Here is a 22511-nt window from a genome sequence, read left to right on the forward strand (position 1 = left end):
ACTGGCAACTGAGGCGACTACAGCTCAGAGTCTCTAAGTGAGCCCATCACCAAGGCTGCAGAGCAGGGCATAAACCACCAGGTTATAGTACTGTCCCACGAAAAAAAATGCAAGCCACATATGTAACTTTACATTTTTAGTAGCCACATTAAAAGGAGATGAAATTAGTTTTATTTCATTTAACCCCAAATAGCTGAAATATCACAATATTAATAACATTTCAGTGAGAACTTTATTTTTTTAACTTATTGATTTTAGAGAGAGAGAGAAAAGGAGAGGGCAACCATCAACTTGTTCCACTTACTTATGCATCCAATGGCTGATTCTTGTATGTGCCCTGACCATGGATCAAACCTACAAACTTGGCGTATCGGGACAACATTCTCACCAGCAGAGCTGCTCCACCAAGGGCTTTAATGAGAACTTTGGATTCTTTCTTTCATATTAAATCTTTGAAATCTTTTCGAGTATATTGGACATTTATAATACATCTCAATTTGAATGTTCCCATCAAATATTCAGTTCTCATAGCTAAAAACTAAATTCACATTTTCAAGTGGCTTGAAATATACTTAAGAGTTTTGTAATAACTGAATCCAGCTATCAGTTTAAATTTAAACTAATCCAGTTCCTCAATTACACTAGTCATACCTGAAGTGTTTGACAGTCACATGTGGCTAGTGGATACTGTACTGGACAACAAAGGTCTAAAATCCAGGTCTTCTGATTCTCAAATGATCCTGCCTAAACTTCTATGTATCTAATTATACATTGCTAATATTTTTCAAATGTTTCAAATACATACTATCTCTCTCTTTTTTTTTTTTCACAAAAACATGTGCACTAAAATAGAATAGCTATGCTTCTTTTACATACCCAACTGTCTAAATAGAAAACTGGAAACAGTTAGGTAGTCAATATGGTATATATGCTATATATCAGGAGCATCAAACTCATTTTCACCAGGGGCCACATCAGCCTCACAGTTGTCTTCAAAGGCCGAGTGTCATTTTAGGACTGTATAAATGTAACTGCTCCTTAACTAGGGGCAAGGAGCTCGGTGCTATCGCTGGGTAGAAACAATGGTGAAGTGCCAGGCTGGATAAAACAAGGCGGAGGGGCGGATCTGGCCCGTGGGCCTTGTGTTTGCCACCTGGGCTGTATATAATAAAAATTAAGTTCAGCCCTGACCGGTGTGGCTCAGTTGGCTGGGTGTCTGCCCGTGAAGTGAAGGGTCACCAGTTCGAGTCCTGCTCAGGACGCATCCCTGGGCTGTGGGTTCAGTCCCCAGTCAGGGCACACACAGAAGGCAACCGATAAATGCTTCTCTCCCTCCTTCTCCCTCTCTCCCCTCTCTCTAAAAATAAATAAATAAAATCTTTTTTAAAAAATTAAGTTCAAAAGTAAAAAGATAACCACTATCTGCAATTTCTCTTTACAACCAGACTTCAAAAAAGAAAACTTATTACATGATTAAAGTCACTTACCTGAATTTCAGAGATTCTAAATCCCACTGCCAAAAACAAACTGTCCCATCAGCACCAGTAGAGACCATGTACCTTTGAGAGCCTTTGGCCATTGGGCTAAACTAAAAAACAATAAGATATACAACTCAATTTCCTAAGCTTCTACTAAAGTTGTAGTTTAAACAGTTTTTCAACGTTAACTTCCACTGACAATCTAAAATATAAGACAACCAAAAATAAAGGTGACACTACTGTAGTGAAAGCATAACCTATAAATAAAAATAAAGTCTATATCTAAATTAACATAAACATCAATATCTCAGTAAAAAATTATTTTCAAAACTAATTAACAAAAGAGTCAGAAAAACTTTTACAAAGACAGAGTAAAGATCTAGTCATATCAGTATGAAACTGTATCACCAAGCCTCAAAAATCAAAACTATGGGGCATAGTTCATACATTAACAAAACCAACAAAAAAAATATTTCTCCAAAATCCAACTCAAATCCACTGGGAAAACCGTGAACAACTGTATAAATGGTAAAGGGACAGCTGTGCACCAACCGGGGGTGGGGGGGGGAGAAGCTGGATCTACCCTCCAGATTGCACCCCAGAATAAATTCCAAGTGAACACAATTTAAACATTTTTTTGAACCACACAAGTATTTGAAGAAACTATAAGAATTATACTGTTACTTCAGAATAGGGCTAACATTTGTATTTAATAAATGTTAATGCCCAATTGTGCTACACAACTAAGCTAGAGAAAATTCGATCTTGTCAAGAGATATCCAAGAAGGCTTAAAAGATTAGGAGGAAAATACAAGACATCAAGAAACACACACTAGGCAAAGAAATAATATGAACAAAAGTACAAACGTGATAGAGAATTTAGTATTTGATAGCAATGGCAAGACCTACATGACGAAAGTGTTCATTTTTGGAAATGGTGCTGAAATGAGTAGAGAATCCAAGCCCAATAACAGCAATTAAGAGGTAACTCAAATAAAACTCTGAGGTCAACTAAAAGATTTGTCTGACAGCAACGTACAAACAGTGACTGAAAAGAAACAGGTAAGATAAAGAACCAAGAATTGATCCAAACAATCCAACTAATCTAAGAACCTTAACCTTAACTGTTCCTTCTTCCCTCAGAATGGGGGGGAAACCTGGAAGAAGCAACAAACCTTGCTGATTCATGAGACATTCATGACAAGAAGCTTAGGAAAGGAAAACCATTAGCAAAAAAGAAAGAGGAAGAACTGGTTTTGGTGGGGGTTTTTTTAGAAGATTTACATAGTTATCCTTATATCTCAGAGTATACTTTATAATTTTATTTACTTTGAGAGAGAGAAGAAGGGAGAGAGAGAAAGTGAGGGAGAAAAACATCAATGCATGAGAGAGACACTGACTGGCTACCTCTCACACACCCCCAACTGGGGACCTGGCAGACAACCCAGGCATGTACCCTGATTGGGAATCGAACCAGTGACCTTTCAGTTTGCAGGCTCACGCTCAATCCAATGAGCCACACCAGCTAGGGCTATAATCTGTTTTATGACTTTTTCTCCCAAGTTCACATACTTTTTTAAGGGAGGTAGGATTTAACCTATGACTTTTTCAAAGAAGCTGCTTCTAAGCACTGTCTCTTCAAGTATACAAAATGAAGGGTAGCAATGTTGAAAGTGACTAAATCTAAATTCTAGAATATACACTAAAAGTGAATTTAAATATATTTTAGCAAATTTAATTAGCTTACCAAAATCCACAAGTTTTAAAGTAGAAAAATCATTAACTATTCTAATCAGTTTGTAATTGACTCATTCAGCATCCATTAAGCCTTCATATAAAGCTCTTAACCACATCACATATTTATTAAATCATCCTTCCAAGAATCATGGAACTATGATTATATTCTTTCTTGATTACTAAATTTAAAATACAGCATATAATTACTAAGCATCTTACCATTTCTCATTTCCAAAGAGGAGTTTTAAAGAAAAAGGAGCTCACACACAAAGTGCCCACAAACACTGGCTTACCTGTAAAGATGTAATTGACCCTGTGTGTCCCTGGAGCACAGCCACTGGGGCACAGGTCCTCAAGCACCACACTCTGATGATTTTATCACAGCTCCCTGCAGCAATCATCGTATTCTCATAGTTTACTGCCATATCTGAAATTTCTGCAGAATGGCCTCTTAATGTGGATAATAGGCGACCATTGTGTGTTGACCAAATCTTCACCAAACAATCATCTGAACCCTAAGAAAAAATACACCCCCAATAAATGTCAATAGAGAAGTCCTTTACCATTTAAAAAATACCATTTACATGTCACTCAAGTATCTGTAACTCCTCTTTCCAACTGTAGAATAATGTGATTGACTCATGCTGAGAACACCTGTAACAGTTTTTAAAACCAAACAATGCCTACATAAAGATGCTGTTCAGTTTTCATTTTTATGGATCAGACCATATTATAAATACTACCTTCTCAAAATTCTCTGGCAAGTAATAAGTCCAACTACAAGTTCATGGCTCACTTATTTTAATTACAACAGTTAAATATCAAACGAAGCTAAATAATTTGATGACTGTTAGGACAGATCTACATTTCACAGACTGAGATACAAGAGTAGTCTTGTTTCCAAACACAACTAGCACCCTCATTTTAAATAACCAAACAACAAAGTCTAAAATTTATAGTACCAGCATTTTGCAAATAGTATCTACTCTGAATCTCACAACTGAGAAATAAAATTAAAACTTTTTTTTTAAAGAGAGAACCATGGATTTGTTGTTCCACTTCTTTATGCATTCACTGGTTGTTTCTTGAATGTGCCCTGACCCGGGATCAAACTCACATCCTTGGCAGATCAGATGGTGCTCTAACCAACTGAGCTACCTACCCAACCAGGGCCTAAAATTTGAACTTTTTGCCCATCCTAATTTTCCCCTACAACATTAAAAATGTAAATCAAATTCCAAAGTTACAATTAATTTTATAATATTTATGAAATATTTGTGTTTGAATAATCAATTTCCCTAGATCAGTGAGCACTCAATGTGACTACGAATCACCTGGAAAGATTTAGAGACTTGTGGGAGGGGTTTTGGTTTGGTTTCGATTAATACACTAAGTGGAAACTGACCTAAGTCAGTAGGTCTACAATGGGCTGAAGAAGTATTAGGCATGTATATCTTTAAGCATCCTTCATGATCATTCCCAAGAACCACTGCTCTAAATCAAGTCTCACAACCACTACACAAGGCCTATCTACATCTGAATCACTTGAGACACTAAATAAAAATGCAAATTTACAGGCCCCACACCACGCCTAGTGAGTCAAAATCCCTGAGAATGGGAAACATGGAATCTATGTGTTTTAAAAGATTTCTTCTTAAAAGATTCTGATGAACACCAAAGTGCTCCAGATGATAACAAATTGAGGTGAAAATGTTAACTCACTGTAAAGATTCTATGTCCTGTCCTATCAAATGCTACACAGTAAACAGCAGATAGATGTCCAAGAATCCTCCTGTGCATTTTTATATGCTGGTACATAGTTCCTGGAAATGCTGTGCTAAAAGTGGAACACCCTGTGAGTTGTTTGCCTCGATGTATCTCCACTAGGAAATAAAAACAACAAAAATGGTTAAGGGGGTGCCAGTATGTAAAAGGCTAAGAAAATCTCCAAAACAAAAATCTATGTTCAAGAAATCCTAAGGACACAAGTTTCTTCTCAGTTCGGGTCTATTATAATCACTAGTATAGGCTTTTTTTTAATAATAAAATTGTTTTTCATTCATTTTATTACTTTTAATATTTTAGGAAAACAAATTTGAAAATTGATCCTCGTTACTACTGAGACAATGCTACTACCACTATTTCCTCTAAAATTTGAACAGAGCAGTTACAAAGCTGGTCAAGAAATTCAAAGAATGGTTTCAGGCATCCGAAAGGCCAGCCTCACTTACCAAGGCTTGGTGGGGAACCGTAATTCACCGGCATTTCGGGAGGTCTTCCTCTATGAAGAGCAGCAAAGGCAGAGCCCTTCCAAACTGTGTGCCTGCAGTCTTTAAAATGAATTTTAGATACACATAAAATCTTGAAAGTTAACCCCAAGAAAGATTTTATAGAATACTTACGTATATTTTAATAAACTGTTTATTCAAAATTTTACCAACTAATATACTTTAACAGAAAAGCCCTAGAAGTTTATTAGACTATTTCTGAAGGAAAAAAATTTTAAGACATCTCAGATACAACAACAACAACTAACATTGTATAGCACTTTACAATTTACAAAGTGCTTTCCACATACATTATCTCATGGAATCCTCACAACAACCCTGTGAGGTAGGTATTAATCGCCAATTTACAAGTGAGGTAACTGAGGCTCAAAGGTTCCAGGACCTTTAAAGAGATCCACTGCAAATGATTAGTCAAGATAGACCACAAAACCAGATCTTTTGACTCCAAGTCCCATTCAATGCCAAATAAATTTTTATTTTTCAAAGTGGAATTATACCATACATTATTAATGATAAAGTCTTAATCACAACTGATCCAACTTCCCATAAACAAAAATTTTCGTAAGGAAAATTTCAATTTCTTTGATTTATATGAAGATCCTTGATTTAATTATCTATTTAAATATCATTAGGTTTTAAAATCAATTTTGACCAAGATTATTATGACTTTAATCTCCTTCGGAAATAAAGACAAAATTAAATGGCTTTCCTCTTGTTTAAGGGTCGTAGCTGATCTTTACACAAGAGCACATATGTAGGAGATATGAGTCTAAACACTAATTCTAAAGTCCCATCCCTCTTTGACCTACCAGCAAATATACTTAAAAAAAAAAGTCTTCCCCTCTATAGGGAGGAGTAGCAGAACACAGATTATTCTGTGCTAGAAATTAGCTTCTTCACAACTGAAAGGGGACAGGAAGGAAAACACCCTACTAAACTTCTACTGAGCCTCGGGTGCCCCAAACTAACAGGCATGTTAACGTTTTACATGAATGGATTCATTACCACTACAATGATCAAAGAGCATCCTCCCATGGCACTAGTACAAAACGAACAGCAAAATATGGCCCCTACCCTAGGACAGCTTGCTGCAGTCTCTTCTAAGGTCTGCCAGTTCTAAAGCAGTGCTCATTACAAAACGACATTGAGCTTGACACAAGTAAAGAAAACAGGCTACCCAGGCAACTACTATGTAACAACCTAAAACAGAATAATTACAAGATAAATAGGAACACAGAAAAAGGAAGAATGTGAACAGTTTCCTAATTCAAGCCACAGTGTGGCATGGCCATAGAGCACAAAGAAACAACTAAAGCTGACAAACCGGTCTGGCATGGGACCAAGAGGGAGGCTGGTTCTTTCTCAGTCAAACTTTATACTGGTGGTACGTCTAAGAGGCGGTATCACATCAGCAACAGATCTTAGAAATAATCACGGGGGATGAACTTCACGTATGCTCAGGATCAGAAGAGCCAACATTCTTGCCCATTAGCAGTTAAGCCATGTTGTATACATAGATCATATCACATACATATACTTAGTCTAAGTGATTTATACCAAGCTAACAGCAAAAGAACAGCAATTCCAACAGTTTGCTACCACAAAACTTAGCAAAAAAATTAAGTTGGTGAAAAGAGAACCATGCAATTACACATTTTGGGTGCTTGTTTTCAAACTGCTACCAAATTTAGAAAATCACTTTCCCTTTGTAACAAAGGGCTTTCAAAGATCTGAATATTAAATGAAATACTTCTAGCATTTAAAGAGTTTATTAGACACATACAATTACATTCAATGAAGTTATAAGTGAGCTACAAAATGGAAAATTAAGAACTCACATTGATAAAACCTCAAACACATCTCAGAATAAATTCAAACTTTTTAGCTTAACATCTATACCTTCATCATTTTTTTAAATGCAGAAGGACCCATTAAACACTTATGTAATAAAATTCAATGTCTATGCTAAATGCAGAGAATTTCATAGTCCACAGTACGGTGTATAGTTACATATCACCTTTCTTCCACAATGCTCACGTTACTTCACAATTATAATAATTATTAAGCTAGTAATACAAAGCAGAACACTTCTTCAAATTAAGGTACCTTTTGCTGTACGTAGCAAAGACTGCCTTCCTGCACCAAGTAAAGAAGTGACTCTTGAAATACTGGGTGGAATTTCTTTATCCAACATGGGACCGATGCGCTGGCAGATTTGCAACAGATGATCAGGAGCCACATGTTTATTGGACAAGACCTGATTGGAAAGCAAGTTTTAAAAACAGTATTTTATAATAGTATCGAAAATATTAAATGCTTAGGGATAAGTCTGACAAAACATGTGAAAAACATGTACAATGAAATCTATAAAACACTGCTGAGAAAAATTAAAGAAGATTTAAATAAATGGTAAATTTATGTATAGATTCAAAGCCATACCCAAATCTCAGCATGTTTTTGTAGAAATTGATCATTTCAATCTAAAATGAATATAGTAATAGCCTAGAAAATGTAATAGCCTAGAAAACTCAAAGAAGCTTTAAAAAAAAAAGTTGAGAGCTAACAATACCTTATTTCATGACTTGTTACATAAGGACAACTAGTTTTTGACAAAGATTCAAAGGAGAAAAGATAATCTTTTCAGCAAGTGCTACTGACATAATTGGATATCCATTTGCCAAAAACATTACTTTGATCCATATATCACTCCACAAACAAAAATTATTTCCAGACAGGTCACTAATTTAAATGTATAATCTAAAACCATGAAACATATAATAGAAGAAGAAACTGGAGAAAATCTTTATGACCTCAGATTAGGCAAATATTTCTAATACGACACCAAAAGCACAATTCACAGAAAAAAATAATAAACTGGACTTTATCAAAACTAACTACTTTTGTTTTTTCAAAAGGCACTGTTAAAAAAAACGAGCCAAAGACTAAAATATTTGCAAAGCACTTATCTAATAAGTGCTTGAAAAATTCAATCATTAAAAAAAACTTCATTTTTTAAAATAGGCAAAAAATTTGAACAGACACTTCACCAAAGAAGACAGATGACAACTGAACTCATGAAAAGATTCTCAACATCACCAGTAACTGATGAAATACCAGTTAAAAACATGCGGTATCACTACCTAAAATGAAAAAGATTGACCAGATAAAAACGGGCAAGCATATAAAGAAACTGCTTGTGGGCATAAATAAATAGTACAACCACTTTGGAAAACAGGTGGGCACATACACCTATATTATCCAGCTATTCTAATCCTAGGTGTTTACCCCAAGAAAATGAAAGCATACACGTGTACAGAAGTTTGTAAACAGCTTTCCTTTTAAAAGCTGAAGAATAGACACGATTCAAAATGTCCACTAACAGTAAGTATGAATACACGTTATTGCATTGTACAACAGAATACTATACAGAAATTTAAAAATGGACTACTAATAACAAAAAAGGACACGGGTGAATCTCAAAATAATTGTACTCAATGAAGGCATAAGAAGAGTACACACTATGCTGGCTGGTGTGGCTCAGTGGACTGAGCACCGGCCTGGGAACTGAAAGGTCACGTGTTCAATTCCCAGTCAGGGCTGTGCCTGGGTTGTAGGCCAGGTCCCCAGTTGGGGGTATGTGAAAGGCAACCGATCAATGTATCTCACACACATTGCTGTTTCTCTCCCTCTTTCTCCCTCCCTTGCCCTCTCTCTAAAAATAAATTTAAAAAACATTTTTAAAAAAAGAGTCACGAACATGTATGAAGGACACATGGACAAAACCAAAGGGGGGTAGGATCAAGGTAGGAAGTGGGGATGGAGAGGGTGGGGGAAGTGCTGGTAGAAAAATGGAGACAACTGTACTCGAACAGCAATATTAAAAATAATAATAATAAATAAGAGTATATAGTATATGATTTCATTAATATTCAAGTCCACAAAATGCAAATTAAAACATAGTTACAGCAAGCAGATCAGAGATAGCTAGGGGAAGGGGAAGAAGCGGGAGGAATTACAAAGGGGAAGAGAAAGCTTCTAAGGATGTGATAGATATGTTTACCACCTTCACTGTAGCGACAGGTTCACAACTGTAACACACCCAAATTTATCAACTTGAACACTTTGTAAATATGTGAGGTTTTTTAAAATAATTTTTACTTACTGAATTTTAGAGAGGAAGGGGGAGAGAGAAACACTGATTTGTTGTTCCACTTATTTATGTATTCATTGGTTGCTTCTTATATGTGCCCTGACTGAGGCTTGAACCCGCAACCTTGGTGTACGGGGACAACACTCTGACCAACTGAGCTACCTGGCCAGGGAAATACGTGCAGTTTACTACATGTCAATTATACCTCAAAAAAACACAAAAATAATGTATAAGTTTAACTCATGAATATGGCTGATGTTATCCGATATGAATGTATTTGGCGTATCTTTAGGTTTTCTCAGTGTGACATTCACAGCAACTGAGAACAAAACACCAGCGTACAGGACTGTCCCCACATTCAAGACACATGGTGTCCCTGGCTCCCTTCCACTAATGCTGACAGTACCCCCATGCTCCTGACACCAGCAACACCCCATTTTCAAACTCCCAGAGAAACACTGCTCCAAAGAAAATTTAAACGTAGTTCTAAATCTTACTTTTGATTTTTAATTATGAATTTAAATATAAAATAAACCTAGACTCAATATCAAGTTTTTGTTCATAAGCCCTGATGCAGAAAATAATAAAATATTTTCAATTTTTCAACCTTACATTTCCTACCCTGACAGATATTCCAAGGCATAACTCAAAAGATATATCAAAGCTCAAAGAGACCTCAAAAAGTATTTATTACTAATTAGCACTCTGTGACTCAAAGTGTCAGTATGTACAAGTCCAAAAACTACTGTAGATGATTAGCTCATCACAGGATGGGAAAGAAAGACAGGAGGAACTAGAAGGTAATTCCAAGAGAAACCATGGAAATTACAGATCTAGTAACTTGTCAGTAATGCAAATCTAAAAATAGCACTGATCAGCCTAAACAATATATCTAAAAGGGTGAAATATTTAAGATAAATTGACACCGGGCAATGGCAATATGACTTCTATAAGGGGGAAAATCACTTATCTCTAACCTAATAGTTTGCTTTGAGATTTCCACTAGTCACATAGTTAGAGAACTTATACAACTGACTTTAAGTTTTCAGGTTACACAATCAAGCCTGCCTGAGAACGGAGGTTTGTTTTTGAAGATCAGATGTAAAAGGTATGGATAAAAGGTATTTCCCTAGATACAAAAAGTATGGGCAGAACATTTTAAACAAGTTGCTTCCTAGTGCTAGACATGATTTCACTTTCTCTCTTAAATGATCTAGAAGGAGAACTGTACACTCATGTTACACCACTGGTTTGATGCCACAAAACTAATCATTACAACAGGAGGCTTCAGCATAGTTTGGGCAGCGTCCGGACACATTAATCCCATGCAGCAGCTGTAATTTCCCTAAAGAGAATTACAGATTACTTGCAAATTTCTAAGGATTATAGAAAACCATCAAAGATGGGGGCAGGGAGGGGGAGAATTATCCTATTTTTGTACAAAATGAAGTGCATCTGGAAAATAATTTTTGGTTCTAGTCCCAAAAAAGGCAACAAAAATAACAGATAATGGTTCTGGATTATTAAAATTAGTAGTATACTGACCAAATCAGTAGAGTAATCTTCCTTCAGTATTTTCTAGTACTAGACAAGAATGTGAGAATGGTCTCTATCCACCAACTCCAATGAGTAAGCCACAGTTACACAAGATCCCAAGAGCCAGGGCAGAACTAAGTCCCTACAACAGTCAAATAGCCAGTCTCTACCATCTTGGTTTTTTGTAGGCATATGCCAGGGGTGAAAACTCATTTTCGCCAGGTGCCACATCAGCCTCACAGTTGCCTTCAAAGGGCCAAAATAATTTTAGGACTGTATAAATGTAACTACTCCTTAACCATTAAGGAGTTGAAATTACAGTCAGTCCTTTGAAGGCAACCGTGAGGCTGATGTGGCCCCCAGTGAAAATGAGTTTGACACCCCTGCCATATGCAGTCTCACAAACTTAATCAGCCACAATCCGAGGATCACTTTATTACTATCACTACACCACCAAATACTGCTGTGAGCATGAGCCTCTTCAAGTCCATGAGTTATAGAAAGAGGTAGTAGGGTCTAGATAGCCTAATTGTAAAGTTATGGGAAAAAGTAACTTTTTCTACAAAGTTTGGATGCTGTCATCTAACCGGGATCTAGAATAAATATTTAATATATTTCATATGTGCCTATCTGACCTTTAACTTTCTCTAAAATTATGTTAAACTATATCTACAACCCTCACAGTGGTAACTATATAAGTAAACTATAGTATCATATCACAATTCCTCTACAGTAAAAAGTACAGTACAGCCCTACAAGATGGTTTAGTTGGAGCGTTGACCCATGGACCAAGAGGTTGCAGGATCAATCCTAGGTCAGGGCACATACCTAGGTCCAGGCGTGTATGGAAAACAACTAATCAATCAATCAATCAATCTCTCTCCCCCCACCCCACCCTGTACCTGCCCTCATTCCTCTCTAAAATCAATACACATATCCTTGGATGAGGATTTAAAAAAAAAAAAACAGTACAGCCATGGCCAGGTAGTTTACTCAGTTAGAGCATCATTTACTAGCTAGTAAAACATCAGACTGCTGCCTGGCAGTTCAGACACCCCCACCAGAGCCTGGGCCCACTAGTAAGTACCAGGTGGCCCCCTCCCAGTGACAGGACATGGTTCAGGGAAGCACAAGGTGGGGGCAGAATCTGTGGGAGAAGGGCCAGGTCTCCTGACTCTGCAGGCCCAGCCACCTGTGAACTTCCACCCTGACATACCACTTTTTAGTTACACCCCACAGAAAAGCCACTATCAACACCACCAAACATTTACAAATAAATATAAGCAAATATAATGACTTTTTCCAATCCTTACCCAAGGATATGTTTATTGATTTTAGAGAGAAAAGAAGGGAGAGAGAGAGAAGGGGGAATAGAGAGAGAGAGAGAGAAACATTGATGTGAGAGAGAAATACAGACTGCCTGCTGTGAGCTCCCTGACCAAGGATCAAACTCACAACCTTTCCCTTAAAAAAAAATTTTAAGAAAGAGGGGAAGTGAGGTAGAAAGCAGTGTGTGGTTGTCTCTCACATGCCCCCCAACTGGGAACTCGATCCACAACCCAGGCATGTGACCCGACAGGGAATCGAACTAGTGACCTTTTGGTTCACAGGCCAGCATTCAATCCCCTGCACCACACCAGTCAGGGCTACACTCTCGACTTTTTGGTGTACAGACAATGCTCCATTCAACTAATGGGTTTACCACCCAGTCAGGGCCAGTAAAGACTTTAAGTTGAGGTTCTTGAAAAGACCACAAGTTTTTTTCAAGCAAAAGTCTCTCAATTTGAAGCCACTTCAAATATACTAAAGATAATGTAACAGATACTAGAAAAAAGTGGGTAAGAGACTCTCCTGACCCACAAGAGATGTGGTTAACGGTCCTAGCCCTACATCCAACTAGTTATGAAATCCTGGACAAGGTATTTCCCTTTTTTTTTTTTTTCCTTTTGAGAGTACATTAAAGCTGGGGACAGTGAAACAAGGAAGAGCTCGGGACAGATTCAGCAACAGAAGAGAGACAAGGCGGGCCCTTTGGCTCACTGAGAAATAAAAGCCACAGTGACAAAGTGAGCCAGAGAGGGGCTGCTACTGGCTCGCTGAAAAGCTAGAGAAAAAAAGAGAAACCCAGGGGCCTTCAAGACAGGTTCAGGGACTTGGCCCTCGAAGATCCACCACTGCCCATTGCTCCCCTTGCTTCGAGTCTCGTAGACCCCTTACAGTTTAGGAGATGCACACACCTCTGGGGAGAGAAGAATGCTCTCCTGGGAGGGAGAGCATTCCAGATAAGGTACTAAGACTCTAAATTCTTACACAAAAACAACTATAGGTAAGATTGTGTGCTTGTAAGTACAAGATACACCTAAAAAGTTGACAGCCACCTGTGGGCTGACGTGACTGTTTAGAATGCTGAGGAGTCTCAGGCAGTGAGCGTGCACCCACCCCAATCCCTTCTCACAGGCCTTCACCAAGCGCACAGGGCCAAGAGCCAGAAGCAAAGCAGCTGGGGGGGAGCCCCCCAACAAGTGCACTGCAGGGGCCCCCTAAGGCTAAGGATAAGACGCCAGGGTGGAAAGCCAAGGGCAGGACTGAAGACCAAAGAGTACTCTTCCACAACCAAAAAAAGTTACCAGTGGCAAATAAACTACAGAAAGACCTTACAACGTTTAGGAAGCTGGCAGCTTGGCTATATAAATAAAGAAAGCTATCTCGGGAATCTCCCCAGTGCCCAGACCCCAAACTGCATGGAAAGGGAAGCCAGTGATGAACTGAATGCCACTGAAACTGCAAAAAGCCCAGAGACATTCAGAGACAAATCAGACTGACTCAACCCCACACCCTTTATTAGCTTGAGAGACAAAAAGAGAAAGTGCTTTACTGGGGCTAATTATGTGTATTACTTTGGACTCTACTCTATTTAACACAAAAAGGCCCAGCATACTTCAAAAAATGAGGAGATACATAACCAAGCAAATTACGTGACCCACGGTCAAGAGAGAGAGTTGCCACTAGAAACAGAGTCAGGGATGGCCCAGGTGCTGAAAACTGCTCGGCTGTTATTTCTTCAAAAGAATTATTTTACACCACTCTTCTATCCTTTCCATTTGGGACTGGACACATTAAACTATCTGAGCTGCAGATTTAAGAAGCTCAGAGAATCCCAAGCAAAGTAAGTGCAAAGAAAGCTACATAGGCAGCTTCTGACCCCACCTCCAATGATCCCCACCTCCTAGTCCAGTACTGAGGAACCCCCTCCTCCCAGCAGTTACTTCTAACCAACAGAATGCACTGTTGGTTAGAAACTAAAAAGGAATAAATAGAACAATATTTGCTTAAGCCAAAATAAAGGGAGAGAGGAAGAATAAAGATATGGGACATATATAAAACAGATACCTGGCAGACTTAACACAACTGTTTAATTATATTACATGCAAATGGTTGAGACACTCCAACAAAAAGCTGAATAAAACTATATGCTCTTTACAGGAGACATGCTTTAATGAGAACACAGGTTAAGAGTAAAAGGATAGAAAAAGATATACTATGCCATTACTAACCCTAACCAAAAGAAAGCTGGGGTGATAGTAATGTGAGGCCTAATATAAATATAGTAGAACACTAATGTAAACTATGGACTGTGAGTGATTATGTGTCAATATAGATTCATCAACCCAAATATACCACTCTGGTGGGGAATATGGATTATGAGGAAAACAATGCATTTATGGATTATGAGAAAACAAAGCATACAAATGGCAAATACTCTATCTGTATCTTTCACTCAATTTTGCCATAAATGTGAAACTGCTCTAAAAAAATTAAGTCTATTAAAAAAAGGTGGCAGCCCTGGCCAGAGTAGCTTGGATGGTTGTCCTGTAAAATGAAAGACTGCGGGTTCAATTCCCAGCCAGGGCACGTACTTAGGTGGCATGTGTGGTCCCCAGTCAGAGGTGTGTGAGACAACCAGTTGGCTCTCCCTCTCTCCCTCTTTCCATCCCCCACCCTAAAATCAATAAGGATGTCCCCGTGGGTAAGGAAGGGGGGACAATTCAATAGGAAGGTAACAATTCTGAACTTGTATGTACCTAATAACATAGCTCCAAAATAAAAAACTGAAATGAGGGAAAAAAACAAAGACAACTCCACAATCATAATTGAAGAAAATGTTTCTCAAAAACCAACACAACAGCCCTGGCTGGTGTAGCTGAAAGGATTGAGCGTGGGCTGCGAACCAAAGGGTCACCAGTTCGATTCTCAGTCAAGGCATAAACCTCGGTTGTGGGCCAGGTCCCCAATGGGGAGCACATGAGAGGCAACTACACATTATTTCTCATTCTTGTTCTCCTTCCCTTCCCGTCTCTAAAAATAAAAATAAAATCTTAAAAAAAAAACAACTAACTCACAAAAAGTAATGCCACTATCATCATTCAGCACTGAGCCATAGAGATTGCCATTAGCTCCCTACCTCGCATTGTGACTGGTCATCCATTAATCGTCATTAATTCAAGCATTATACCTCATAATACAAATTAAGTGAAGAAGTCCACACAATTATGGCTTATCATTCCATAAGCATTGTTACGAATAAATACTACTATTACCATGTGCCAGGCACTCTAAAGCCATTTTTTTCCCAATGTTCAAAACAACCCTTTGATACAATTATTTTTTAATTTGTTTTCAGCTGCAGTTGAAACACATATTATTTTCAGATGTACACTTTAGTGATTAGACATCATTTAACTAAGTGATCATCGCAATAAATCTGGTACCCATATCTAACACCATATAATTATTAGAATTTGATACAATTATTATTACCCTTGTTATACAAACCAAGAAACAGGTAGAAATTAAATAATTTGCCTAAGATTGGAATATCTACACAACACGACAATGTGACCATGTCAGGTGTACAGCCCAGCTACTTGTCACCAAAACTTAAGACTCTAATTTCCATACCACTACACTGTAGACTGTGACTTGTCGTCACACTGCCACCATCATATGTCCCCAAGTCATCAATGAAATGCCTACAGAATGATACATCTCTATGGCGAACAACAAAGAAAATGCAGAATCCATACAGACTGGAAAGAGATTAGCTGCGCTCAGGCTGAAGGGCCTTCAGAATTTCACAATAAAAATTAAATAGTAATGAGATTAGTTGCCATGCAGGTAGAAAATACAACATTGTTTTTATTTGAAATTAGCAAGTTTACTTGCTATAAAAAAGTTTTACCTGAGACAAAATCTGGCATCCCCAGGTGCAAGAGGCAACCAATCAATGTCTCTCTCACACACATCATTTCTCTTTCTGCCTCCCTTCCCCTCTCTAAAAATAAATAAAATCTTAAAAAAAAAAATGTGTCTTGATGTGGTCCTCTTTGGATCCAATTTGTTTGGGACTCTGTGCTTCCTGACTTGTGTGTCTAGTTTCTTCACCAAATTAAGTTAAGTTTTCTTTCATTATTTTTCAAATAAGTTTTCAATTTCTTGCTCTTCTTCTTCTCCTTCTGGCATCCCTATGATTCAACTGTTGACACATTTGGAGATGTCCCAGAGTAGTCTTACACCATCCTAGTTTTTTTTTTAATTCTTTTTCTTCTCTCTGTTCTGAATGAATGTTTATTTCTTCCTTACGTTCAAAATCATTGATTTGAATCCAGGCTTTCTTCCCTTTATTGTTGGTTCCTGTAGATTTTTATTTCACTTAGTGCAGGGGTGTCAAACTCATTTTCACCCAGGGCCACATCAGCCTCGCAGATGCCTTCAAAGGGCCATATATAATTTTAGGACTGTATAAAGTAACTGCTTCTTAATAGTTAAGTGAAAGCTCAGCGCTGCTCCAGGTAGAAACAAGGTGCCGGGCTGGATTCAGCCTGGGGTCTTGTGAGTGTTTGCCACATGAGACTCAGCATAACATTCTTTTATTTATTCATGTTGTTGCTGTACTGAGTGAGTTCTCGGAGCACCCTGATTGTCAGTGTTTTGAACTCTGCATCTGATAGGTTGGAGATCTCTGTTGTGTTTATTAGTTCTTTTTCTGGGGTTTTCTTCTGTTCTTTCATTTGGGCCATACTTCTTCGTCTCCTCAATTTGACAGCCTCCCTGTTTGTTTCTGCGTATCAGTTAGAACTGCTCCGACTCCCTGCCTTAGCACACTTGTTAAGTACTACGTGGCAGAGCCTTAGTTAACTCCTAGAGTAGGACAACCCCCTTTACTGCTTTGTGGCTCTGTGTGAGGGGAAGGCTCAGAGAGGGGACAATGCTGCTGCCTGGCTTCTAGAGGCTTGCCCAGCACTTGCCCACTTCCCATAAGTGACTGGCACCCTTCCAGCTGTTGCCCTGGTGGTAAATGCCAGAGTGGGTGGGTTTGCATAAGTTCTAAGTCTGTGCAGGCCCTTTATAAAGACTCTCCTGAGAAACCACCAGTTTCTTCCACGGCTCCAACCCCCACTGGTTCTTACAGCGAGAAGTTACAGGGCTTTATCTTCCCAGCAGTATGTCGCTGGGTGTTTGGTCTGGCCTGGGGCTCGATCCCTTGCTCCCAATGTGTCCATCATTTCCCAAGGTATCCCTCCCAATTTTCTATCCACCACAAATGAATATGAGACTGCCCATTCTGCCTCTGCCACTGCCACCATCACTTCTCTGTGCCACACCATGTCTCCTTGCCTCTCCACTCCTCCTACCCATCTGGATGAATGTGGCTTCTTTAAATCCCTGCTTGTCGGACTTCCAAACAGTTTGATCAGTTTGATTTTCTGGCAGTTCTGGGTGTTATTTATTTTGAGGTTAGCTGTAATTCTTCTTGTGGTTGCCATGAGGAGGCAAAGCATGTCTACCTATGCTTCCGTCTTGACCAGAAGTTGGAAAAGAAAGTTTTGATAGATCTGTGGAAGTTATATTTTTTCTGATATATTAAAAATTTTCCTAACTTTCCTAATGTTTGAGAGTAAAAAAAAAACTTTAACAATAAATTTGAAATGCCATATTTACAAGTTAAATCCTTAAAAACATATTTAGATTTATCTAAGTTTGCCATGTTGAGATGACTAATAATTATATACTTATATAGTGGAAAATGCTGACTGACTTTAATGAAGGATGTAAGTGATGTTAAATATTTTAAGATTAAATTCACATTACAAAGTAAATAATCCAAAAATAATTGTTCCTACACATATTACTATATTTATAATTTGAAACTGAATTTAAAGGTTTAAGAAAAATGACTTCTTACAATTCTAATAAACCAAATGCTAATTTCAATACAAGTAACTTAAAATACAACTTTTTCTTATACAAAAAGCTTGCTCATAAAATATTTAAAAAACTAATAAATGACAAGATAGCCCCTACTAATAAGACTACATAATAAGGATCTTCTAACTTTTGTTTTCTGGCTAAGGAAGAGACTGGCCTACAAAAATGTATCATGTTACTCAATTACTGGATATATCAAATCCCTTCCCCCCTTCCTAAATATACTATTTCTTTTAAAGATTTTATTTACTTTTATAGAGAAGGGAAGTGGGGGGAGAAAAAGGAGGAGAGAAAAATCGATCAGTTGCCTCTCACATGCCCCCAACCAGGGACCTGGCCCTCAACCCAGGCAACTACCCTGACTAGGAATCAAACCTGCACCCTTTCGGTTCACAGGCCAATGTTCAATCCACTGAGCCCCACCAAACAGGGCTAAATACACCCCTTCTTTACAAACCGAGTCCTGCCAAATTCCCATGTCCAGTTCTATAGGTCTTGTTCCTTCTTCCTCTTCACCACTTATAAATCATGAAAATCCCAAGTAAGTTTTATTAATTTACAGCCCAATGCAGGTATTGAGAAATAATATCAATTTTCCCAAGGATCAAAAATATTCTTGCTTTTAAAGGACAGGATGGAATAACAGCATGGTTTTAAGTGTAAGATAAACTGTATCTTCATAAACAATTACACTGGAATCATCTGATAGGCTTTAATATTAGTGATGTCCAGTCCCACCAGTAAGATTCTGATTTAACTGGTCCAGGCATCCAGATTTAATAAAGCTCCCAGATGACTGTGATCCAAGAATGAGAACTATTCAGAAAAAGGAGTAAGTTAAACAACAGAGGACAACATGAAACAGAAGAAATCAGACAAAACTGGAATGTGTAACATTCTACAGGATAACTAATTCAGTCTCTTCAGTGAATCAACGACACAGAAGAAAAAAGTATGCAAGATAAGAGGTTCACAATACCTCTAGACCCTCTGCAGTGCCCTGGCCACACAGCTTAACTGGTTAGAGCATTGTCCCAAATACGCCAAGGTTGTAGGCTCGATCCCTAGTCAGGGCACACATAAGAGGCAACTAAGGGCCCTTAGTGGATTGAGCACCAGCCTGCAAAGCACAGGGTCAGTCCAATTCCCAGTCAGGGCACATGCCTGGGTTGCAGGCCAGATCCCCAGTAAGGGGTGCATGAGAGGCAACCACACATTGGTGTTTCTCTCCCTCTTTCTCCCTCCCTTCCCCATCTAAATAATAAAATCTTCTTAAAAAGGACATGGAACAAACTGATATCTCTCTTTTAAAAAAGAAGATATAATCAGTGCAATGCACAGACCTTGTTTGAAGCCCAATTCAAACTAAATATAAAAAGACACCCAGATAAGAGAAAAATCCGAACATAAACTATACACACACACACAGTACCAAGAAACCATGGATTATTTTATACACATGATACTGGTACAGTGGGTGGCATAAGAAATTGTCCTTAATTTTTTAGAGATGCACTCTCTAAAATTTAGGGATGAAATGTAATGTCTGAGATTCACTTTAAAATATTTCAGTCATGGCAGGTGTGGCTCAGTGTATTAAGTGCCGGCCTGTGAACCAAAAGGTCGCCAGTTCAATTCCCAGTCAGGGCACATGCCTGGGTTGCAGGCTAGGTCTCCAGTGTAAGAGGCAACTGACTGATGTTTCACACATTGATATTTCCTTCCCTCTCTTTCTTACTCCCTTCCCCTCTCTCTACAAATAAACAAATAAAATCTTTTTTAAAAAAAATAAAATACTTCAGCATGTTAACCAATGAAAAGAATGTCTGAAATTGGCTTAAAAATAGTACAGCCTGGGGGAAGGAAATAACAGATACAACACTGTTTGAGAATCACTAAGACTGGTGGATAATTCAGTATTCTATTTTTCTATGTTTGAAGGTTTGTTAGTTTGTAAGGAAAAAAACATGTACCTCACAGGACCCAAAGCAAATATAGCAAATTAGTAACAAATCTGTTTATGGTAAGCTTTCTTTGGAGAGCTAGAATCTACTCATATACCCTTGACAAAACAATCATGCTCCTCTCTAGACGAGAAGCTCATCCTGTTCCACATAGTGCCTGGATAGGGGAGAGAGAGGAAGTAGAGGAGGAAGAGAACACCCCACCAGACAGACCAAATCAGGCAATGAGCAATGACATATCACAGCCACATCACAGGAGTGTATCACAGATTTTAAACAATTTTTAAGCAGAATGCTAAGTAAGATTTTAAGCAACTCTAACAGCGAAAGCCAAAATATATATCTATTTCCAGGAGATATAACATTACACTTGCTTTAAAATGTAAACGATGTTCTCTTTAGTAGCATGACTTTACCATCAACACTTCTCTGCCCCACCAAGAATACTCTATTCTCTCTCATCAACAAGACAACAGATCAATCCTTTAAATGTTTCCTTGCAAAAGATCAAACGCAATGAAAGTAAAAATTCTGCCACCACGCAGTATTTTCAGAACTCACTTTCTGGAAAATATTATTTGCTTTTAAAAGTTTGCAACAGCCCTAGCTGATGTGGCTCAGTGGACTGAGTACCACCCTGCGAATCAAAGGGTCATTGGATGATTACCAGTCAGGGCACATGCCTGGGTTGCAGGCCAGGTCCCAAGCAGTGGGCATGCAAGCAGCAACCACACATTGATACTTCTCTCCCTCTCTTTCTCCCTCCCTTCCCCTCTGTCTGAAAATAAATATTTTTTTTAAAAAAAGTTTGCAATAGCCCTGGCCTGATGGCTCTGTTCATTAGAGCATTGTCCTGTACACCAAAAGGTTTCAAGTTCCATCCACATTGTCTGGGTGGCAAGTCCTACACCCAGTCAGGGTATGTATGGAAGGTAGGTAAATGATGTTTCTCTTACACTGATTTTTTTTTCTCTCTCCCCCCTTCCTCTCTCTCTAAAATAAATTTTTTTTAAAACGTATCCTCAGGGGAAGATCTTTTTTAAAAAGTTTGCAACAAAAAGCCCTGCCTGGTGTGGCTCAGATGACTGAGTGCCAGCCTGCAAACCAGCTTGACAGTTGGATTCCCAGTCAGGGCACATGCCTGGGTTGAACCCAGGTCCCCAGTTGGTCCATGTGAGAAGCAACTGATAGATTTATCTCTCATATGTTGATATTTCTCTCCCTTTCTCCTTCCCTTCTCCTCTAAAAGTAAATAAATACCCCTGGCTGGTGTATTGAGCTCAGTGGATTGAGTGCAGGTTGTGAACTAAACGGTCACTGGTTCAATTCCCAGTCAGGGCACATGCCCAGGTTGCAGGCCAGGGCCACGTGAGAGGCAACCATGAACTGATGTTTCTCTCCTCCCTTTTTCCCCCTCCCGTACCCTCTCTCTAAAAGTAAACAAAACCTTTAAAAAAACTTTTTTAAATAAAAATAAATAAAATGTTTGCAACAAAAAAATCTCTAATAAGACAAATATTAAAACTGGCGATTGGAATAGAATACCTGTTAATCTGACTTTTAAGTGTTAATACTTAACTGTTTACATACAGATGACAAATCCCCCTGGTTTTGTCCTTTTCATTTGATTCAAAAATGGTAATCAGCCCTGGCCTGGTAGCACAGTTGGTTAGAGCATAGTCCCAATATGCCAAGACTGTGCCTTCAATACCCCATCAGGGCACATAAAAGAATCAACCAAAGGCTGTGGCTGGTATGGCTCAGTGGACTGAGTGCCGGCCTTCAAACCAAGGAGTCACGGGTTCCATTCCCAATCAGGGCACATGCCTGGGTTGCAAGCCAGATGCCCAATAGGGGGCACACGAGAGGCAATCATACACTGATGTTTCTCTCCCTTTTTCCCCTCCCTTTTCCTCTAAAAATAAAATCGTTTTTTAATCAACCAATGAATGCATAAATAAGCGAAACAACAAATCAATGTCCTTCCAATCAGTAAGTTAAAAAGGTGAGGAGGGGGAGAAGAGGGGAGGCCTTGGCTGTTGTGGCTAGCATACTGAGCTCTAGCCTGGGAACCAAAAAGTCAGATTCCATT

General features: G+C 38.5%; 1 protein-coding gene across 3 annotated transcripts in view; it reads right to left on the bottom strand.

Annotated features, from left to right (window-relative positions):
- The window catches only part of BRWD1 (bromodomain and WD repeat domain containing 1), a 102430-nt gene that overhangs the window by 77584 nt on the left and 2335 nt on the right, over nt 1-22511 (bottom strand). For all 3 annotated transcript variants that reach the window (XM_028504547.2, XM_036017440.1, XM_028504548.2), the window contains exons 5-9: nt 7610-7760; nt 5447-5545; nt 4938-5098; nt 3509-3730; nt 1488-1588 (exon numbers count right to left, since the gene is read on the bottom strand). In XM_028504547.2, the coding sequence (XP_028360348.1) occupies nt 1488-1588; nt 3509-3730; nt 4938-5098; nt 5447-5545; nt 7610-7760 (734 nt within the window). The remainder of the gene's footprint in view (nt 1-1487; nt 1589-3508; nt 3731-4937; nt 5099-5446; nt 5546-7609; nt 7761-22511) is intronic.

The sequence above is a fragment of the Phyllostomus discolor genome, chromosome 2, assembly GCF_004126475.2.
Source record: "Phyllostomus discolor isolate MPI-MPIP mPhyDis1 chromosome 2, mPhyDis1.pri.v3, whole genome shotgun sequence".
NCBI lineage: Eukaryota > Metazoa > Chordata > Mammalia > Chiroptera > Phyllostomidae > Phyllostomus > Phyllostomus discolor.